At 37.1% G+C, this 18,509-nt stretch overlaps 1 protein-coding gene across 2 annotated transcripts in view; it reads right to left on the bottom strand.

Moving 5' to 3' along the window:
* LAMA3 (laminin subunit alpha 3) overlaps window positions 1-18,509 on the bottom strand; it is a 112,595-nt gene that overhangs the window by 60,054 nt on the left and 34,032 nt on the right. Inside the window, exons 13-24 of one of the 2 annotated variants that reach the window (XM_052704604.1) lie at window positions 18,253-18,390; window positions 17,304-17,438; window positions 14,638-14,772; window positions 12,236-12,373; window positions 11,727-11,773; window positions 10,260-10,359; window positions 9,337-9,389; window positions 8,908-9,013; window positions 6,869-6,968; window positions 5,931-6,087; window positions 2,833-2,971; window positions 1,002-1,144 (exon numbers count right to left, since the gene is read on the bottom strand). In XM_052704604.1, the coding sequence (XP_052560564.1) occupies window positions 1,002-1,144; window positions 2,833-2,971; window positions 5,931-6,087; window positions 6,869-6,968; window positions 8,908-9,013; window positions 9,337-9,389; window positions 10,260-10,359; window positions 11,727-11,773; window positions 12,236-12,373; window positions 14,638-14,772; window positions 17,304-17,438; window positions 18,253-18,390 (1,391 nt within the window). Of the gene's footprint in view, window positions 1-1,001; window positions 1,145-2,509; window positions 2,643-2,832; window positions 2,972-5,930; window positions 6,088-6,868; window positions 6,969-8,907; window positions 9,014-9,336; window positions 9,390-10,259; window positions 10,360-11,726; window positions 11,774-12,235; window positions 12,374-14,637; window positions 14,773-17,303; window positions 17,439-18,252; window positions 18,391-18,509 lie in introns of both variants that reach the window. The other variant, XM_052704605.1, reaches the window with a different exon arrangement.

The following is an 18,509-nucleotide window of genomic DNA, read 5'->3' as shown; positions in this document are numbered from 1 at the left end:
TGGAAACTAAAAGCCTCTCCTACTTAAGAGTTAGCTCTGAAACACATATCTTCTAACTCAAGGTTGATCTTGGTTTATAACCCCAATGATCCAGTTGCTTAATCTATTTAAGATGTGCTTTGTGTATTGGTAAGACATGCTGGCTTGTTTTTGCTCTGCCTTTCCAATAAAAACATATTTAAGCTAACTTATTAAAAACTTCGTGCGTGTGTGTGTGTGTGTGAAAACATTCTGGGCTAAGATCATTAACAAATTCCTTTTCAAAGGTATTATTAAAAAAAACAGGCACAACAGTACTGTCACTTTCAGTAAGAAATATGCATGCAAGCTTTTTAGTAACATTTTACACAATATTGCACAAATTTTACAGAGCCTCAGGGATGATGACTAAAGATAGTGGGTACTTGTTAACTCTATAAAATACACACATGAATTTCAGTGTGGTATCTTTATGAACAAACTTAAAGATGTAGGATCACAAACGATCACCACAATTATTAATTTATTTATTATACAGGAATTTCCCAGAACTGCTTTCACAGAGAACTTTTAAATGTGTGGAAGAAGCATTAAAAACATTTAGAAAATCACCTTCTAATTATCAAGCCCACCATTTAATATTTTTCTGATGAATTTTTGTTAGAAAACTAACAACTTGAGCATCTGTAGCAAAGCTTTAAATATGACACCTGATATGTAAGAATTAAAAATTTATATGAGCTTTTATGCTCAACCAGTTGCATATATTAATATTGCTTCATCCTTTGAAGATACATATTTTGGATAGACTCAAAGCCTGTAAGTACATGAAAAATCAGAGCAGATAAAAGTCAGAGGACAAAACAAAAAAAAAAAAAAAGGAGTAAGAGTCTGAAGGTAATCGTGCCACTGTACTCCTTTCACTAATGCTGGATTTCAATTGCTTCCAGACTTCTTTCTGGCAAATAATTACAGAATCATGGCAGTCTTCAACCACTTGTTTTCCTCAATTGCTTTCTTACCAAGAGGACTTCTTCTGCTATTATACTGACAGTCCATGTGCCTGAAACCAGTGAGAAAGACTCTGTGGAGTTTTTTCCTGGGATCATGACAAAAGCTGGCTCCTTGCTGGGTGGGAAGACAAACTCTTTGCTCTGAGAAGCACCTGCAAGCAGAAATAAATAAATAAAAATAGAAATAAAAGACTGTAAAATGTCTCTACCTGCTTATTGCTCTAGACTTATTATTATTACATATATTATACCTGGTCCGGTAGGAGCTTATCAATGCTCTTCTATTAATACATATTAATAACTGCACACAGTAAATAACAGAATTATGCAATTATTGTAATCTTCACTCTCATTAGTCTTGAGAAAATTGGTTTAGAAAAGCAAACTTTTTCATAGAATCATAGAACGCCTTGGGTTGGAAGGGAATTCAAGGATCATCAAAAGCTCCAACGCCCCTGCCACTGGCAGGGCTGCCAACCTCCGTATCTAATGCTAGACCAGGCTGTCCAGGGCCCCATCCAACCTGGCTTTGAACACCTCCAGGGACAGAGCATCTACAACCACTCTGGGCAGCCTGTTCCAGCACCTTACCACTCTTATAGTAAAGAGCTTTTTCCCTTATAATAGCCAGTTTTGCAATATTCTGAAATGTTTTCTTACCTCTATCTGCCATTATTACTGACAGACACAAGGCCTGTTATACAAATTTCTGCTGCATATTTTAGATACCAGAGGTTCTCAAAAGCACCTAAAACGTTATGGATAGCAAAGGTTTCCTCTTGGAAGCTCCAAGACACAGACAAAAGCTTTATTTAAAGCAAGTTCCCTTGTCTGCCAGGCAATGTAAGCCAGACTTGACTATGAAGCTGCTTCTAATCTAATGAGTGGTACCTGACTTCAGATCTGTCTTCAGATCTGTCCTCTCCAAACTACTGAGAGGAACTGTGACTAAATTCCACTGATTCTCAGCAGGTTGATAATGCTAGGCATAATACAAGATGATCCTAAATGCAGACTTGGAATGCCTCTGCCATTCAAAGGATATGGAGTACTTATCTTTTACCAGAGCACACGTTGTCATCACATGTTGTCGAGGTCTGTAAACAGAACTAACTTGATTGATAGGGTTCATCATGAAATAAGTATTATTCATGGCAGGAAGGGAGAAACTACTTTTAAACTGAAATATTACAGGCAACTAAATCAAGTGCTGTTATCCTTTATCTGAAATCTTCCTAAAAACACACAGTTCAGAGCTTTCGAGGACAGAACTGAAAGTACCAAATTTGGTTAACTTTTAAAAAACAAAAGTTGATTCCCACTACAAGCAGAAGTTTCATGCAAACATAGCCACATCAGTTACAGCAAAATATATTAGGAAAAGCACAGAAGCACTGACACCGTTAAAAGCAATGCATTTTAAGTGACAATACAAATTTGAATTAGTAGTATCTTGAAATGGCTTCTCTGATCTATCATTTATCTGATCTGCTGCTGTGCTGTTGAGTCATACCTACCTGTTTCAGGCCGAGTTTGACAAGCAGATATGCGGCCAGATAATGATTCACCTCCAGGGTTAATATATCTCAGGACAATGCGAAATAAGGAGAGGTTTGATTTTTCCACATTCAAAGATATCCTCACTTCGTTCTGAAAAATTGAAGTTAATAAACAAAAACAGCCATAAAGTGCTAAACAGAAGAACAGTTAGAAGCCATGCAAGCACCATACTGATTGCCTACAAGAAAAATGCACATGCAGACAAGTACATACAAGAATGACAGTGCTGCGTATAACAGATGAAGACAGGTAAGCCTAATGAGAAAATTAATTCACTTACAAGTATAATTAGTGCCAAAATGTTTTCCCTCAGCAACTGAAATCTTTCCTTTAGAGCTTTTTGAACCCAGGTTGACATAGCGGAGGACTAGGTGGAAGAGCTTAGGGGAAGCCACAGTGACAGTCACAACCACCTCTGGCTGGGAAAAATAAAAAGAAAGAGAAAAAGGAGGAAAGGAAAGTATATTATTTGTTACTAGCACCCAGAGAAAGAAAAACCATTTGGCAAAGACAACTCTATAACAGAAAAGGAAGGCTCAGGCAGCTTACAAAAGAATATGGAACTAAACCTCCTGTAAAAAATTTGTTGAACTAATAGCTTACCCAGAAAGATATAGAATAACTTAGCTAGCATGTATGCTGATATTACACCTTGAAACAAGGGCAGTGTTTTACTGGAATTCTCCCTGCCTCTGCATTATGTGACATTGCCTCTGCAACATGTGGCATTAAGGGAATAGACTTTACTTTGAGATCACACACAATGCTCCACAGCATGCAGACATTTCAGACTGATACTGCAACTTCTTCTAGTCCTCCACCACCACATCACTCAGCATCTTAGATATGCGATACCATGACTGTTTTGCCATGAGGCTGAACTGACATCTCTGGAACTATATGGTCTCATCAGCCCTGGTCTGGCATTGAGCTCACAGGAGACCGAATTCACACAGCTCCCATTATTTAGAACAGAATCAGCAAAGAATTGTTCAAATGCTGCTGGCAGACAAACAAATAAAAAAAAAAAAACAAAAAAAAAAAAACAAGAAAATAAAAAAAATGCTTGGTGCATTCTCAAGAGTTTGGTTTCTTTTTTTCATCTTAAATTATAAAGCCCCCATCACAATCCAACTCCCATCATCATAATCCACTCAGCATCCCATTTCAAGACACTTCTGGTATGTTAACCTTCTCACAACTGTGGCTGATTCTCTATCTCCAAAAGCACAGAGGTTTTCCAAATTCTATACCTTTCCGAAGGGAGCACAAATTTTCTCTTCCTGCTAAAACTGTTACAGTGCCAACTCTGTATGATTCTGATCATCACAGATATCTCCACTTTTTAAATAGCAAAGCAGAAAGCAAAGACGGACATACAATAGATGACAGGGATGCAAGATCTACAAAGGTTAGATGGACAAAATATCAGTAACTGCAGATCAGGAGAGAAAACAAACGTGGGGGAAGGTTTTACAACTGTTGTTTTAAATGGAGAAGAATGACTGTTGAAGGATAAGACAGGCACCGAGGGAACACTTTAAAATAGATAGAAATAAAAAAGAAAAGGTGAAAGAAATAAGCATGCCTCAGAAAGTTTAACAAAAGGGTTCCTAAGCTTTTGTGGAATATCTAGAAGACACAGGTGAAGAAAGAAAACTGACATACTTGAGCAATGAGGGAGAAATACATGTCAGTTCTTGGCTTCAAGCAAAAGCAGGAAATGGTGAAAAATTATTCTTTGAACTCTGCCACAGACTTAGGTAGTTCTTGGCAGTGCTTTAAAATCTTGATACAGCTCTCAGCTTCTCAGTCCATAATGAAATACCCATGTTAGCAGCATGGATGCAGCATAGCAGCACTGTGTACCATCCACAGGCTATTCACTTCAGAAAAAAAAAAAATTTAGCTTCACAAAAAGTTGCTACATTAGAATTTTGTGTGACAGATATTGTAACACTATCGATCTTTCAGAAAATAAATATCAAGAATATTTCCGTAAGATACAGACAAGCTATGCCAAAATTCTGAAAGCCCCTTGAAATGGACAACATACAACTATTTATGCAAGGATCTAACTGTGGAGTCCCTAGATATGGCAATTAGTTATATGACTTGAAAAGCTTTACTCAGGGGAGCAAAGTAATGTATGCTACCAGCAAGATTAGAAACTGGTCATTACTTCTTCACAAAATGCCAGATGGACATGAAACACAAAAAGCCTCCAAGTTAGAAAGCAGAAGTTAAGAAATCACAGCTGCTGAGCAGTTGCCTTCATTTGTGAAAGTGAAATAATTCTGAAGAGTCAAAAAAACAAAACAAAACAAAACAAAACAAAACAAAAAAAAAACCAACAACTCCAGACACAAAGGAGGTTCTGGAATAAAAGAAAAAGAAAGAATGAAAAAAAGAATAATAGAAAGAAAACCAGTCAGCTTGCACAATGGTTATGTACTCGTGTCTGTCTGGAGTGGCCCATCTGCCTTCAGACAGCTTACAGAGGCTGAGTACAATTATAACTGAGGACTGAAAAATCTCATCAGCAGAGTACTGCACACAGCAGAGTACTACTTCGAGACTACAATGAAAAAACTCCATTTGATGGAATCCATTTGATTCCATCAAATATTGCTCCATATTGCTCAAATCTACTGTTTCAAAGTCCTGGTACACTTGCTTAGCAATTCAGTCCACGAACAGGTCCTCATACAATTAAATTTTGCTGATTTTCTTCTAGTAATGTACTGATTTCCTCTGTTGTTGTTTATTTCTAGCCTGTCAAGAGACAAAATGTTGCCAGTGAGAGCTGCTGCTCTCATCTTTTTTTACTGACTCACACGTTTTCCTGTTTGCTGTAATGGAAAGGTATAATTCCCCATGAAGTTGGAAAATTTCTCTTCCTTGTCAACACGAGGCACAAGTGTGAAGGCTTTGTCGTTGCCTCTGTGATGAAAATCTCATGGATACAGACTCCTATGGATCTCTGTAATCCAAGCGATTTAGCCAAATGTCAATCTTCTACTGTTTTGGCTGTCGTTATAATGATACTAATTCCTGCAGTTAATACTTTAAATCTACTAGTTCTTTAATTTAAACCTACATCAAAATGCATCTCAAGAAGAAAAAAAAACACAACACCAAACCAACTCTCAAATGACACTGCTAAAGAACACATTTGCACTAGCAACAATCAACTTCAGATAACATGAACAGTTAATAATTGAAACAGTGACAGAGTGCCAAAATGTTCAGATCAGTGAGATCCTGTCCTGTCTTCAGTTTTGCTCATGACCTTGCGCACACAAAGTAGTACAATGGGGGAACACATATCATACATCTATGTTCTCACCCAAAGCATAGAGCGAAATACCACCTTACTTGTATAGCAGACATCTGGGCATATCCTCTCCAACTGAAGCTAGGAAATTCCTCAGGATCATAGCCAAACCGAATTTCCTTTCCCTTGACTGTAGTACCATCTTCAATCTCAAACTTCATGTGGTGCAGATCAGGGAAAAAATAGTTTTTCTCGGGTCTTCCAAGAAGAAGGGAGAAAAAAAAAGTTAAATTTTCAAGGAAACTTTAAACTTTTCTTTCCTCTGAATCTTCATATTTGCTCTCATTGTCAGTTTAAGTATTCCTGCCAGTGTAAAATACAAATATAACCACTAATTGAACCTTTAATATTAAATTGGAAGTAAGGATATGTTAAGTAATGCACCTAAACCATGTCACTCAGTAGCTAAAACAAATTCATTCTGAAATGATTTTTCATTTCACCACTATTTAAGCTAACAGCACCTGATGAATTTATGGCATTTCCTTGTAATTTGTAAGTCGAGTATCACTCCTACTTCCAGCATGTTTTGGCAAGAAACTTCCATGCAACCACCATGATAATTTGAAAGAATTACCAATCATTGTGTGGTCTACAACTATAAGAATAAAAAAATGAAGGGAAATGATCTATCGATCACTGAGGAATCCTCATAGCAGTTAATAAAATTGAATGAAAATTCCCTTATTAGGAGCTTTTACAGCCATACCTTTTTATATAGCTGTTGATAGATACAGATACATTGATATATATGCACTGTGATTGCAAAACTTGTATTGGTTATTCAAGAAAACCAAGTTTAAAAAATCTTACTAAGGCAAAAGAAGAAAACTGTCAGACAAAATGAGTAGCATGCAAAAATTTACCAGCTTATTTATGAATAAATCCACAATCTTGTGTGAAAAGCTAGCAAAGAACTGATGTGCAGTTTCAAATGAACTATTCTGAAGCATAAGCTGCTTGCTACAGTCAGACTCACTCCTGACAGGCCTTCCCCACAACATGCTCTCTGCACTGGCAGGCACCCAAGGGTTCAGCACACACAGAGCTGATGGATCCTCCGACATCACACTGACAGCCTGCCAGGTAAAGAACAGAAGCCAAATATCTGATCAGAAAAAATGGTAAAACTTCCCAGAAAACACACCTCACTTCCTCTAATTAAGCACTACTATCAACTCATTTCCTCCTTCCGGAGCCCTTTAGACCCTCCTCAAATCAAATCACCCACAGATAAACTGCAATTATTTCTGGCTTCTCACTTTTAATGCTGTTTTCTTTTTTCTGCTTGTAACATTAGACCACTATTTTATTTTTAAATCACAAATAAAAAGCCACATTTATTAAATGCTGAACCACAGTTGTGTAGAACAGCCATTCAAATGTTTTGCTAACAAGCAAGAATTTCTGTGTTAATATCAGGGTGATTGATTATTTAAAAGGACATCTAGCTTACAAAAGGAGAAAGAAGTTCATTTTTCAGAATCTAGTACCACAACATAACAAAATCATACGTGCATATACACATTTTTAACCAATACTGAAAAGCACTGAATGACTTGATGCAGGAGACAGGACTCCTGGCAAGAAGTAAAGAACACCTCTAATAATGAGGCATAGTATATCATACTAAGCAACAAGTATATGCAAGCTAAATATTTGAAAACTGACTTAAAGGTTGAGAGTTCCTAAGCATATTTACAGAATCTTGAGCATCTGTAATCTCACTGAAATCAAGGAGAATTAAAGTACTCCTCAAATTTGTGAAGACAGATCCCTTTCATTAGATCTTCAGTTTGAAAATTAAGCATGGAAGGTTTATTTGATAGATCTGTCTTTGTTTTGTTGGGTTTTTTGGTTGGTTAGTTGTTTTTTTTTGTTTGTTTGTTTTTTTCCCACTTTGCACATATAAAATAATTGCTAAAAGTGCATCATGCTTTAAAAATAAATGCCTTGCATCATCCTTGGACAGGTGTAAAGCCCACTGAAGACAGTGAAAGTGTTTTCAATAAACTGAACAAATTCAAATCCCAGGTGGGGCAAGGAAGGACGGGATCCACTGATGTGGCCCTACAGCCCTAAAGATACATGGCAGAGTGAGTATCCTTCAAGAGAATGACTGCTTCCTTTATATCATTGCTATGCTGTGCTTCAAAACACATTGAGCCTCAGCCTAAAGCAATACACAAACATATCAGAAAAAAAATGAAAAAAAAATATCAGGGTAAGTTTTTAATCTAACAGAAGACTTCAGAAAAGTGCTCAACAGAACAGAGAGCTACCACCCTTACAAATAATGCCTACAGGAAAATCAAACATCCCTTGCCCTGTGTTCTGATAAGAGTAAGAGAAGGAATGACCTTCAATTACCTTATCTCTTGTCTTTTACCTATGACACTTAAGTGTTTTCCTAGGATGAAGTATTTTGAAGAGTGTTATTCATCTCATTATACTCTGTACTGAATTTTAACTCCTGACTTCACTGAAATCCTTTCAGAGTGGGAGGTATTAGACTTCAAAATAGATTAATGAGATGAGCTTCATTAATGAGGCTCAAGCACACGTGCAGAAATGAATGCCAGGCACAGAGTGTAGGATTGCCCAAGTTTACACTGATTCTGCGCTGGGTAACCTTCAGCAGCTCTTTGTGCAATTACACAAATGGCTGTGAGAACAAATCCTCAGACAGGTGTTAGTAAACAAGGTACTGGGGATGGAGAGACAAAAGATGATGAAGTCAAAGTGAAACAATTTTTCTCAAGTTTGAAAGTCACAAAACTTCTGAGAACTACAGCGGTAACATCTGCCTTGCTCTTTCTCCTTTTGGAAGAAGAAAGAAAATTTTCACGTGCAAAATTCATTCAGCTCAAACCGAGACTTGCACTTCTGTTACAAGCAATAGTACAAAATACAGTGCAAAAGTGATTCAGTAAGTAAATCCACATCTGAAAAAATAACCTATGGAATGCCGAACGCTTCTGTGTTAAATGCAAGTGTGCTACTAGAAACATTCTTTACCTTTGCAGCCAAAATAATTTTTGTTTTCAAGAGCATAATAACCAGCTTCACAGGTGTTACAGAAATCTCCACACACATTAGATTTGCAGTAGCAACGTCCAGTTTCCTACAAAGAAAATAATTTAATCAAAAATGTTTCAGCACCTTCTCCAGAACTTCATTCTTTCAATACTTTGCATTCACTGTAATTGTAAAGAATAAAAATTGCTCTAATCTCAACAAAAAAGTATTATCTGGACATAACTTGTTATTCACAAAGTTTAATGAAAAGATGAGAAAATCTCTATGTTTAAGATGATTAAGAATGTTTAGAATTACGATATCAGTAGTCACTTATTGTGTCATAGCAATTCTACCTTACCATGTGTTACAGTATTTTATCTTTATAGAAATCATTGAATTCATGGCTTTCTTAGAATTTCACTTTACCTGCCGACACTCCCCAACTCCACTTTGTGTTCCACTCACATCGCACAGGCATGCTGCCCAGGTGAAAAAGAAAAAGAAAATCTGCATTTCATTTTTCCAAGATACATAGCAGGAAAACAACAACCACTACCATCCTTAACCTGCAATTTTGAGTCGTAGTGTAACATGGGGGATTTTACTCCAGAAGGTTCAGAACAGCAAATGGATACTGGCACAAGGTGAGAAGAAAAAGCAAAGAAGAATGAAAACTTGTGCGCATGTTAACTGATGTATTTTAAAGAATTCTAATTGTATCTAATAAAAACAGTCTTGAGTTTGGATTTAGAATTGCTTTCTTTCTTAGAAACATTAAGATAATTGAAGCAAAACTGTGTCTTTCACCCTGAGTGGCAGTTCCTATTTTACAGTGCTACCTTGGGACCAGCACAATTTCTCATATGAAATACAGATAAAGAAAATGTTGTGGGAATGAGCTATGCTGACCTAGAGGTTTGGTGAAATCCAGTACTAATTTTGTGACTGAAATCAAAGATGACCAATTACATGAGAAGTCTGAAAACCAAAATCTGAGATGCTTGGACTGTTAAATATTGAAGTATGCACAAACTAGGAGATAATAATAAATGAATAAGAACCTACTTTCTCAAAATAATAAGACAGATTCTGGTCTCAAGCATTAAGTACAGAAATACTGTAAAACTGCAGTAAGACCATACGAAGCATAAATCATTGCAAGTCAGAGAACACTTGCTGTCCCTTGCTGTCACAGGCAATTAGGTGTCTAAATTAAATAATGTGGAAAAACATGCTCTTAACAAGTTGAAAAAGGCACTGCGCAGCAAAGGCGGCTACAGCTAATGAAGATATTTTCAAAAGAATAAAGCACATTTCATTACCCAAAGAAAAACGTCGTGAAGCCATACCTGTACATCCCTCAGGGTTTTCTTCAGCCAGGTTCCAGTACAACGGTTTGCATTTACTGCATGTAGAACCTTCAACGTGCTGAAGACATTGACAATAGCCCTAAAGACAGAAATGAGTTAAAAGAAATTCATCTGTTTCACAAAAACAGCTTTTACTGTTTTTATTAACAGCAACTCAGGCAGCTTACTGACTTTCACAGAAGCATGGAAACTGAGGCAGATTCAGACTTCTTGGATTTTCTTTCTCATGCTATCAGCACAGGATTGTTTCAGACTGCTTATTTTCCCATATCTAATTACTATAAATCTCCCAACAGATGCACTTTGCAATACTTTTATGGACTTGTTAGAACTGCTCTAAAGCATTAACTGCTTTGCAAAAACTTTAAAATACAATTTTCCTTAAAAGTAGTCATTAATTTTCATGTCTTTTTTCCTCCTTTATTGCTCTCTTTTTCTTAGGAGGGCAGAGTAGAAAAGACAGCAGTAATGTGAACCAATTCAAATTAAAACGTTAATATTACCAGTAATTTTTTTCAAATTACAGTAATGGCATACTAATAGTAGACATGAGGTCCAATTCTTTCTATAGAAGTGATTTAGGCACATTTTTATTTCTCTCCATCATATTTTCTCATATTCTCCATTCATAAATAATTGAAAAAATAATTATTAAGAGCTAAATCATATTTTTCTGAGGCAACAACAACACTTTTTACTCCTATGTGCATCTGTTCTCATGGACAAGCAGAGGCAAATACCACTGAATTCTGTTTTTCATACCTTCTTTTTTCTATCCTTTTTCGTAAAGGAGTCATGGATGTCTTTCAGCAGTATTATTTGCTCAGATATATCAATACTGTTTCCAGGGAGTAACTATCTTGCATATGGTTAACTTAAAGAAAATGTGGAAAACGCACACAAATGTGTACATGAACCTAACTCTTCCATCTGCCAGTCTTCATCGCAACCCATATGTATGGGTTATAAGAGTTTCTGATCCTGACTGTGATTTCTGATAGCATGCTACTAATAACCATCACAGTATTGAAAATGATAATAGCAGAATATCAGCAGTTACTAGGAATAATTTTTTCAAGAATAATTTGGCGCTAAAATGCTCTATATCAACCCAGAATCAGACATGCACAGGCACGAATGCATATCTGCATGTATATGTTATGATTCAAGAACACCAAATACATAAACAGTATGCATATTCCACATTAAAAATATATAAAAAGAACAACCACCATCACCCTCAGGAGGGAACTGCATTGATACAATCAAAGAGCAAAACACAAAGGTCATTTCCACTCTCACTCTACAAATAAGTCTGTGTAATTCTTTCGCAGTCGAAAATTAGGCTTCAGGCACTTAGGCAATGAAGTGAATGTGGCCAGCAAAGACCTAGACTGTACATGAATTGTTAACAGATACTGCTCTTTGCAGCAACAGAATACTTACAGAATGAGAATCAATGCTACCTGAAGGGTTACATTCACTGTTGACTCCTTTATGAAATTTAAAAAACAAACAAAGCATTAAAAGATCTTTTGAAAAACAGCTGTGAAATACAGTAATGGAAAAGTACAATATAACATTTGCAACTTTCAAAGGGCTCCTTAATCCAGTCACCCTGTAGTGACTTAAATACTTTAAGACCAACAGAAGCCTTTTATAATGGTTATTCAAACATTTACTTAGCCTAGTTTAGACTGTTTCAGTATGCAATGCAGTCACTTGGAAAAATATAGCGTCAACCTACAACTGAGAGATATTTTCTTAGAATAACATAGAGAATGATGAATGAATTCATCTAATGTGCACACCTTGTGACTCCCTATGGGGCCCCCCCTTCCTACACATCAGCAAGTTTCTACAAAATTCCACAGAGCAGAATGCCCAGGAGAATCCCACAGTAAAAATGGGGGGAGATATGAGTTAAATGGAGGACTTTCCATCTCAAGCATTACCTTCACAGTAGGGGAAACTGTGGGCTGCAGAAATGCACCTGTCACACTGTCTCCCTGTAATGCCCGTTTGACACTCGCATTGCCCCATCGTTGGCTCACATATGCTGCGCCGGGAACCACGAGGAGAACACTGACAAGCTACAATACAAAACAGTGTCAAAAATATTGGTGGTGTCCATCTTGTACATACCAAGCAATAACTTTCAAAAACTCTATTACTGTAGAGGTTTTGAATACTTCATAGAGAGTTCATCATTGTTATTTGAAATTAGTAATTCACAGGGTTCTCAGCTCTGCTGGTAGAAGTTGGAGATGGTCTGTTCCATCCTGACACTGTTTTCATCTTATTGACAGGAATAAGTATAATTGATATGACAGAAAAAAGGAATGCCAGCAAAAGGGACCTGGATAGGCTTGAAAAGTGCACCCACATCAACTGAGTGAGGTTCAAGAAGGCCAAGTGTAAGGTGCTGCAATTGGGTTAGGGCAATCACAGATTGTGCACAGATTGTCCTGAGAACTCACTGAGAGTAGCCTTGCCAAGGAGAACTGGGAGTTCCCAGTGAACAAAAAGCAGGGCATGAGCTGACAGTGTGTGCCTGCAGCTTAGAAGGCCAACAGTATCCTGGGCTGCATCAAAAGAGAAGTGGCCAGCAGAGTGAAGGAGGTGATTGTCCCCTTCTGCTGTGCCCTCGTAAAGCCCTATCTGGAATATCGTGTCCAAGCGTGGGGCACCCAAAACAAAGAAGACATGGAGCTGTTGAATCAGGTCCAGAAGAGGCCTTGAAGAAGATTAGAGGGCTGGAGCATCTCTCCTATGAGGAAAGGCTGAGGGAGCTGTTGGGCTTGTTCAGCTTAGAGAAGAGAAGGCTCCACAGACAACTCACTGTAGCCTTCCAGTATTAAATGTAGCTTATAAACAGGAGGGAAATATACTTTTTACACTATCTGATAGTGATAGAACAAGGGGGAATGGTTTTAAATAAAAAGAGTGAGATTTAGCTTAGATGTTAAGGTGATTTTTTTTAAACAGAAAGGGTAGTGAGGCATTGGAATAGATTGCCAAGAGAAGCTGCAGGTGCTGCATCCCTGGAGGCGCTCAAGGCCAGGTTGGATGGGGCCCTGGGCAGCCTGATCTAGTAGGTTGCAGCCCTGCCCATGGCAAGGGTGTTAAAACTGGATGGTCTTTAATGTTCCTTCCAACCCAACTCATTCTATGGTATCTGGAACTATAATCTGTTTCCGACCATCTTTGTTCCCTCTTGGTTTTGACTTTGTTTTCTCAATCTTCCTACAGTTATGGAAAGAACAGGGCAAAATCTTTCCTGAATTCTAGACCTGCACTTAAAAAAGAATGGCAAAATACAGAATATACATGCTCACTACATTTTTACATCTGAGAGGTGAGGAGAACTAAAGCAAACTTTAAAATGAACTGTGTAACAATCTTACTGTTTCAAGCACCTACATAACACATATATGGTCATAATGTAATGTAAAATAAAGTAACACTGTAGCTCAGGAAACAAGTTACTGCTCTGACACAATCTGAGGCTGAAAAGAAATTAAATTACTATTTCAGTAATAGGCCTACCTCTTAAAAAGGAATAACAAACCTGTAGGGTTATTTTTTTATTATTTTAAAATTATTGTGATTATCCACATAGTTCATTAATTAATGTTGCTCCTTTAGTATCTACACTTTTCACTTCTAGGAAAGAACAGTCCTATTCAGAATGTTTAGGTAGATCGTTGTTTTAACTGCAGCATCTGCAGGTTTCATTGTGCCTGCTGTAAAAACGCACACCGTCTGGGCCTGATCAATTAATACACTTAGGCAGAAGAAAAATATTGATATTGTGGAAAATTTGCAGGGTCAAGCCTTTCTAGATTAGTATTTATGGCACAGTTTTATCACTTGTCAAGAGCATATACTAATGCAATTAGAAGTTTACAAGACGATGTATCACATATTAGAAGGCCAAACCAGTTGCAATGAAACTTATACTCTTGAAATGTAATGAGTCAGAACACCCATTAAAGCCTAAGCTTTAGATTTCATGTTTTAAAAGAGAGGTACAAATGCACCAAGGCCAAACACTTCTGTGCTTACATTAATCCAACTAGTACAGATAACAGGAACAGCAATTTGCACCAGGGAGGGCTACCAGAGTGTGTGCCTGCCTGGAAACTGGCTGGATCTTCAATAGTTCATCTTCTATGATTCTATGATTCTATGACTTCCAACAGTGTTTCTGTTGTCAGCTTTGAAAAGGAGGAAACTACCATGCTTACATAGGCTGTTTTATATTGAATATATTCGAGAAAAAAATGATTTCCTTCTGTACTGTATGGTAATGAGACAGCAACCCCTCAGCAGAAAAGGAAAGGCTGTTACTCACGCAAGCAGCTGGGATAGCTGTAGTAACCTGGAGCACACTGGTCACATCTAAATCCAGCATAGTTAGTATGACACTGACACTGTCCTCTAAGATCACATGTATTGTCCAGTGAGCCAGTAGAGTCACAATTGCATTCTGCACAGAGGAAAAAAAGAATAGCTGAATAACCTGAGGGATGCATCTCTAAGTAAGTAGTTATTTTAAAATAGAATTTGCCAAAAAGAAGTCACTTTTAAATGTCAAATAATCATGGGGAATCCAGACAAAACAGTTTCACCAAATATAAATATCTTTAAATAAATGTTTATAATATAATTGCCTGCTCAAACACTGATAATCATATTCTTCCTGAAACTCTATGGTATACAGTTTTTAGATCTGTTCTTATTCCTTACAAAATATCTGTGTAAGGAACAGAAATGCATCTTAAAACTGAAAGAAAAGGCACATGACAGAAGTACTCAACATTTTTAAAAAATAATCTCTGACAAAAAGCAACTTCAAGGCTAAACTAGGTCTGATGCCTGAGAATAACCTTACAAGTATGATACAGCAGGCACACTGTAAGACTTAACTAGCTGGATGGGTACTTCCCTTGGATTTATCAGTTTTAGGCTAATAGTTCTATCATAAATAAGACCTGTTATTTTATGGAAATGATGCTGGAATTTACACAAGTGAACATTTTAAGGTACATGAATGGGAGCCCATCTGGGAATCCCAGTTGCTAAGGTCTGCAGTTAATCACTTGTATTATACAGCTAACAGAAATGACTGTCTGACAGAAATACAAAACAAACACTGCTCAAGTACTATCTTTCTGTTCCATGTTCATATTCCCAGTTTCCCCTTTCAGTTCCTCCTTTACTGCAGCCAAGGATATTAGGCTTTGCTGTGTTTACTTCAAAGTATAATGGAAAGACACAGGATTTGCTAGGAAGTTAGCATAAGAAAAATATAAACGTTAAAGCTTTCAAAATCATCACTACCACAGCTGTCTACTCTCAGCTGAACACTATATAATGTTTTCTCCTTATTTTAACTGCATTAATTAGTATAAAAGCATTACTTAGATTTTTGCTGCTATTGAATAGGTTTGAATACTACAGATTTCAACAAGGCAAGATCAGAGAGGCCAGTTTTAGTTGCAGCAGCCAAGAAGCTATCAGTACTACCTCCCTTCAGAATATGATAGCTCCAAGGAGTATCAGCCTGGGCTGCTCATCTTCAACCACAGTCTACAGCATGCTGCATTAATTTAAATTTGACTAACAGCAGCTTATTTTAATAGAACAAGTTGCGAACAGCAGCAGTTTTGAGTAATACCACTGGTTGTGTTTTCAACTACTTTGCCTGCCTTCTGCTATTCATTTTTGCATGCTTTCTTAAACTTTTCTGTCTCTTCTCTGCTTTTGTTGTTAAAAATTTGAACATATTCAATATGGATCTGATTTGCTTTAAGATTTCTACTTAATTCAGTTCAAAGAAAAAAATTACAATATTTTAAAGCCCACTAAGCATGGTGCACCAACATAAAACTTGATTCTATGTTTTTCATTTTTTAAAAGCTAATCTACTCCAGACCATTAAGATACAGTCATGTTGTGTTATTTTATTCTAACCATTGTGTTTGGTAACACAGTGCAATACATCTTTGAGAGTGCTTAAAGAATCTAGCTATTTACTGGATATAAACAAGTACACAAAGTCCAAAAAGAAGATTGCCATAGTCTGAAATAATAAGGAAGAAGGTGTCGAATCATCATGTTCTATATAAATTCTGTACAGGAAATTAGGCATCAAAATTCAGCAATATCTTACATTCTTTTTCAGTGTAAAATCCACTGATCATTGAACGGTTTAAGATCAATGAAAAGATCATCAATTAAAGATCATCAATTTCCACTCCCCTGCTACTTTTGGGGGCAGGGATTATCAAGAATTACTGAGGATTAAGGGTCTCTCTCATTCACTGCAAAAGCAGACAGAACATAGAGGCAGATAGGACTCAATGGTACCCTCATGAACACACAGAAGTATTATGCTTTTCAACAACATACTCCCTTGGTATTGATCAATTTTCCTTTCATGTAAACAGTAGGCTAGTCCTTGACATCATATACACTGGCAAAACCACACAGAGATCATTCATGCTTCACATTTATATGTTCAAGGCCTGCTATATGATGCTAAAATGAGTAAGAAATCACTGTGAAGGGCAAAATGTCACTTTCAAATTTACAAAAGACACATTGTGTGAGGAACTAAACAGATCCTCTGCAAAAGTAGATCAGCTCTCCACAGCTCTGCTTTTTTTTTTTTTTTTTTTACCATGCCAGTTCCTTGCCAGCAGTCAAGTATTTTCTGTTGCTTTAGGCCTCCATTATTAAAACAGTTTTCATATCTTTTAGTTATTATTAAGACAGCTGTGCTAACTGAAGCTAAATCAGTCTGATTATGAGAAAAGCCTGCATAATTCCCTAGTACGGAAACAATGCCTGGAATTACTGCTTAAAGAATGAAAATGCATGAGGATTTCACTGTAAAAAAGAAGAGTGTCTTGCTCACTTAGTGCTGTGAATACAACTTCAACCCCCTTCAACATTAAAAGCATTGCAGTTAGCCTGTTCAGGGGTCTGTTGGATACATGCAGTCTGCAACCTTACCTTCACATACAGGGAAAGAGTGGTGGCCAGGCTGACAGCTGTCACACTGAAGTCCAACTACCCCTGAGCGACAAAGACACTTTCCAAGAAAATCACAGACTTCAGGCTGGGTACCCACTGAGTTACATTCACACACTGCAACCAAGAAAAGAATTTTCAGATGCAGTCTCTAGAGAGCTCTCTTCTTTCATCTTTCAAAAACAAAAACAAAAAAAGAAAGAAAGAACAAAAGAAAAAAACATTCTCTGATGGTCAGAATCTTTTCAGGCTGTCACATTTGTTTCTTATTAGCTTTTATTGATTGCTCATCAGTAGGAATTAGTATCGAGGTAGATATTAATGAAAATCTATTAAAGAAAGAATCTGGCTCAAAGTAACTATGGAGTTCGATGCCAGTGCAAAAGCACACAGTCTGTCCTCACTCATGGACAGACTCATCAATCCTAAGTGGTGTTTCAACCACTGAAAGCAGTTCCCCCTTCTCCAGGCTAAAATTAAACAATTTATGGTTTGGGATTTACAGTCTCAGGAGGAAAGGTTAGTAAGATGCATAAGAAGGCAGTACAAATAATTAAAGTACTCTAAAAAGAGACAGTTTTCTGGTGTTAATACATCAAGCTGCCCTTTCTCATCAAAGTAAGGTTACAAACTAAAATTAAATTTAAAAAAAGATAAGTAACAGAAATGTTTCAACTGGTATTTTAGATATCATCAAGCATAAGTTAAACGTAATCTGATATCTGCATCATAAAATAGGCAGCAATCAATTAATAGAGGCATTTTTAGTTAGGAATCACTCCTTATCAGATTCTTCTTCTTTTTTGACTTCCATGAGTTTTGGGAGAGTTTGCTATAAACACATCTCCTTGTCAAAAGATTTTCTTTCACAGTACAAAGTATGAATCTTTATTTTTGGATACAGCTGCTGAAAGGGAATGCTTTGGCTTACCCTGGCAGAAAGGGTAATGAAAATAGCCAGTTGCACAGGTATCACAGGAAAATCCCTGAAATCCAGTTCGACATCTGCACTGCCCAGTATTTCCATCACAGTCGCCACCCAGCACTCCTGCGCCGTGGCACTGGCACGCTGGAGAGAACATTGCAAAGAAAACATCTGCAGTGTTACAAATCTTACAGTATTTAACTTGAAAGCCAAATGTTGGCACTTACACTGGACATCCGGCTCCAAGCATAAAAGAAACTAGA

This window comes from Tympanuchus pallidicinctus, unplaced genomic scaffold (genome assembly GCF_026119805.1).
Source record: "Tympanuchus pallidicinctus isolate F22 unplaced genomic scaffold, pur_lepc_1.0 scaffold5, whole genome shotgun sequence".
Classification (NCBI taxonomy): domain Eukaryota; kingdom Metazoa; phylum Chordata; class Aves; order Galliformes; family Phasianidae; genus Tympanuchus; species Tympanuchus pallidicinctus.
This window is presented reverse-complemented; position numbering and strand designations above follow the sequence as displayed.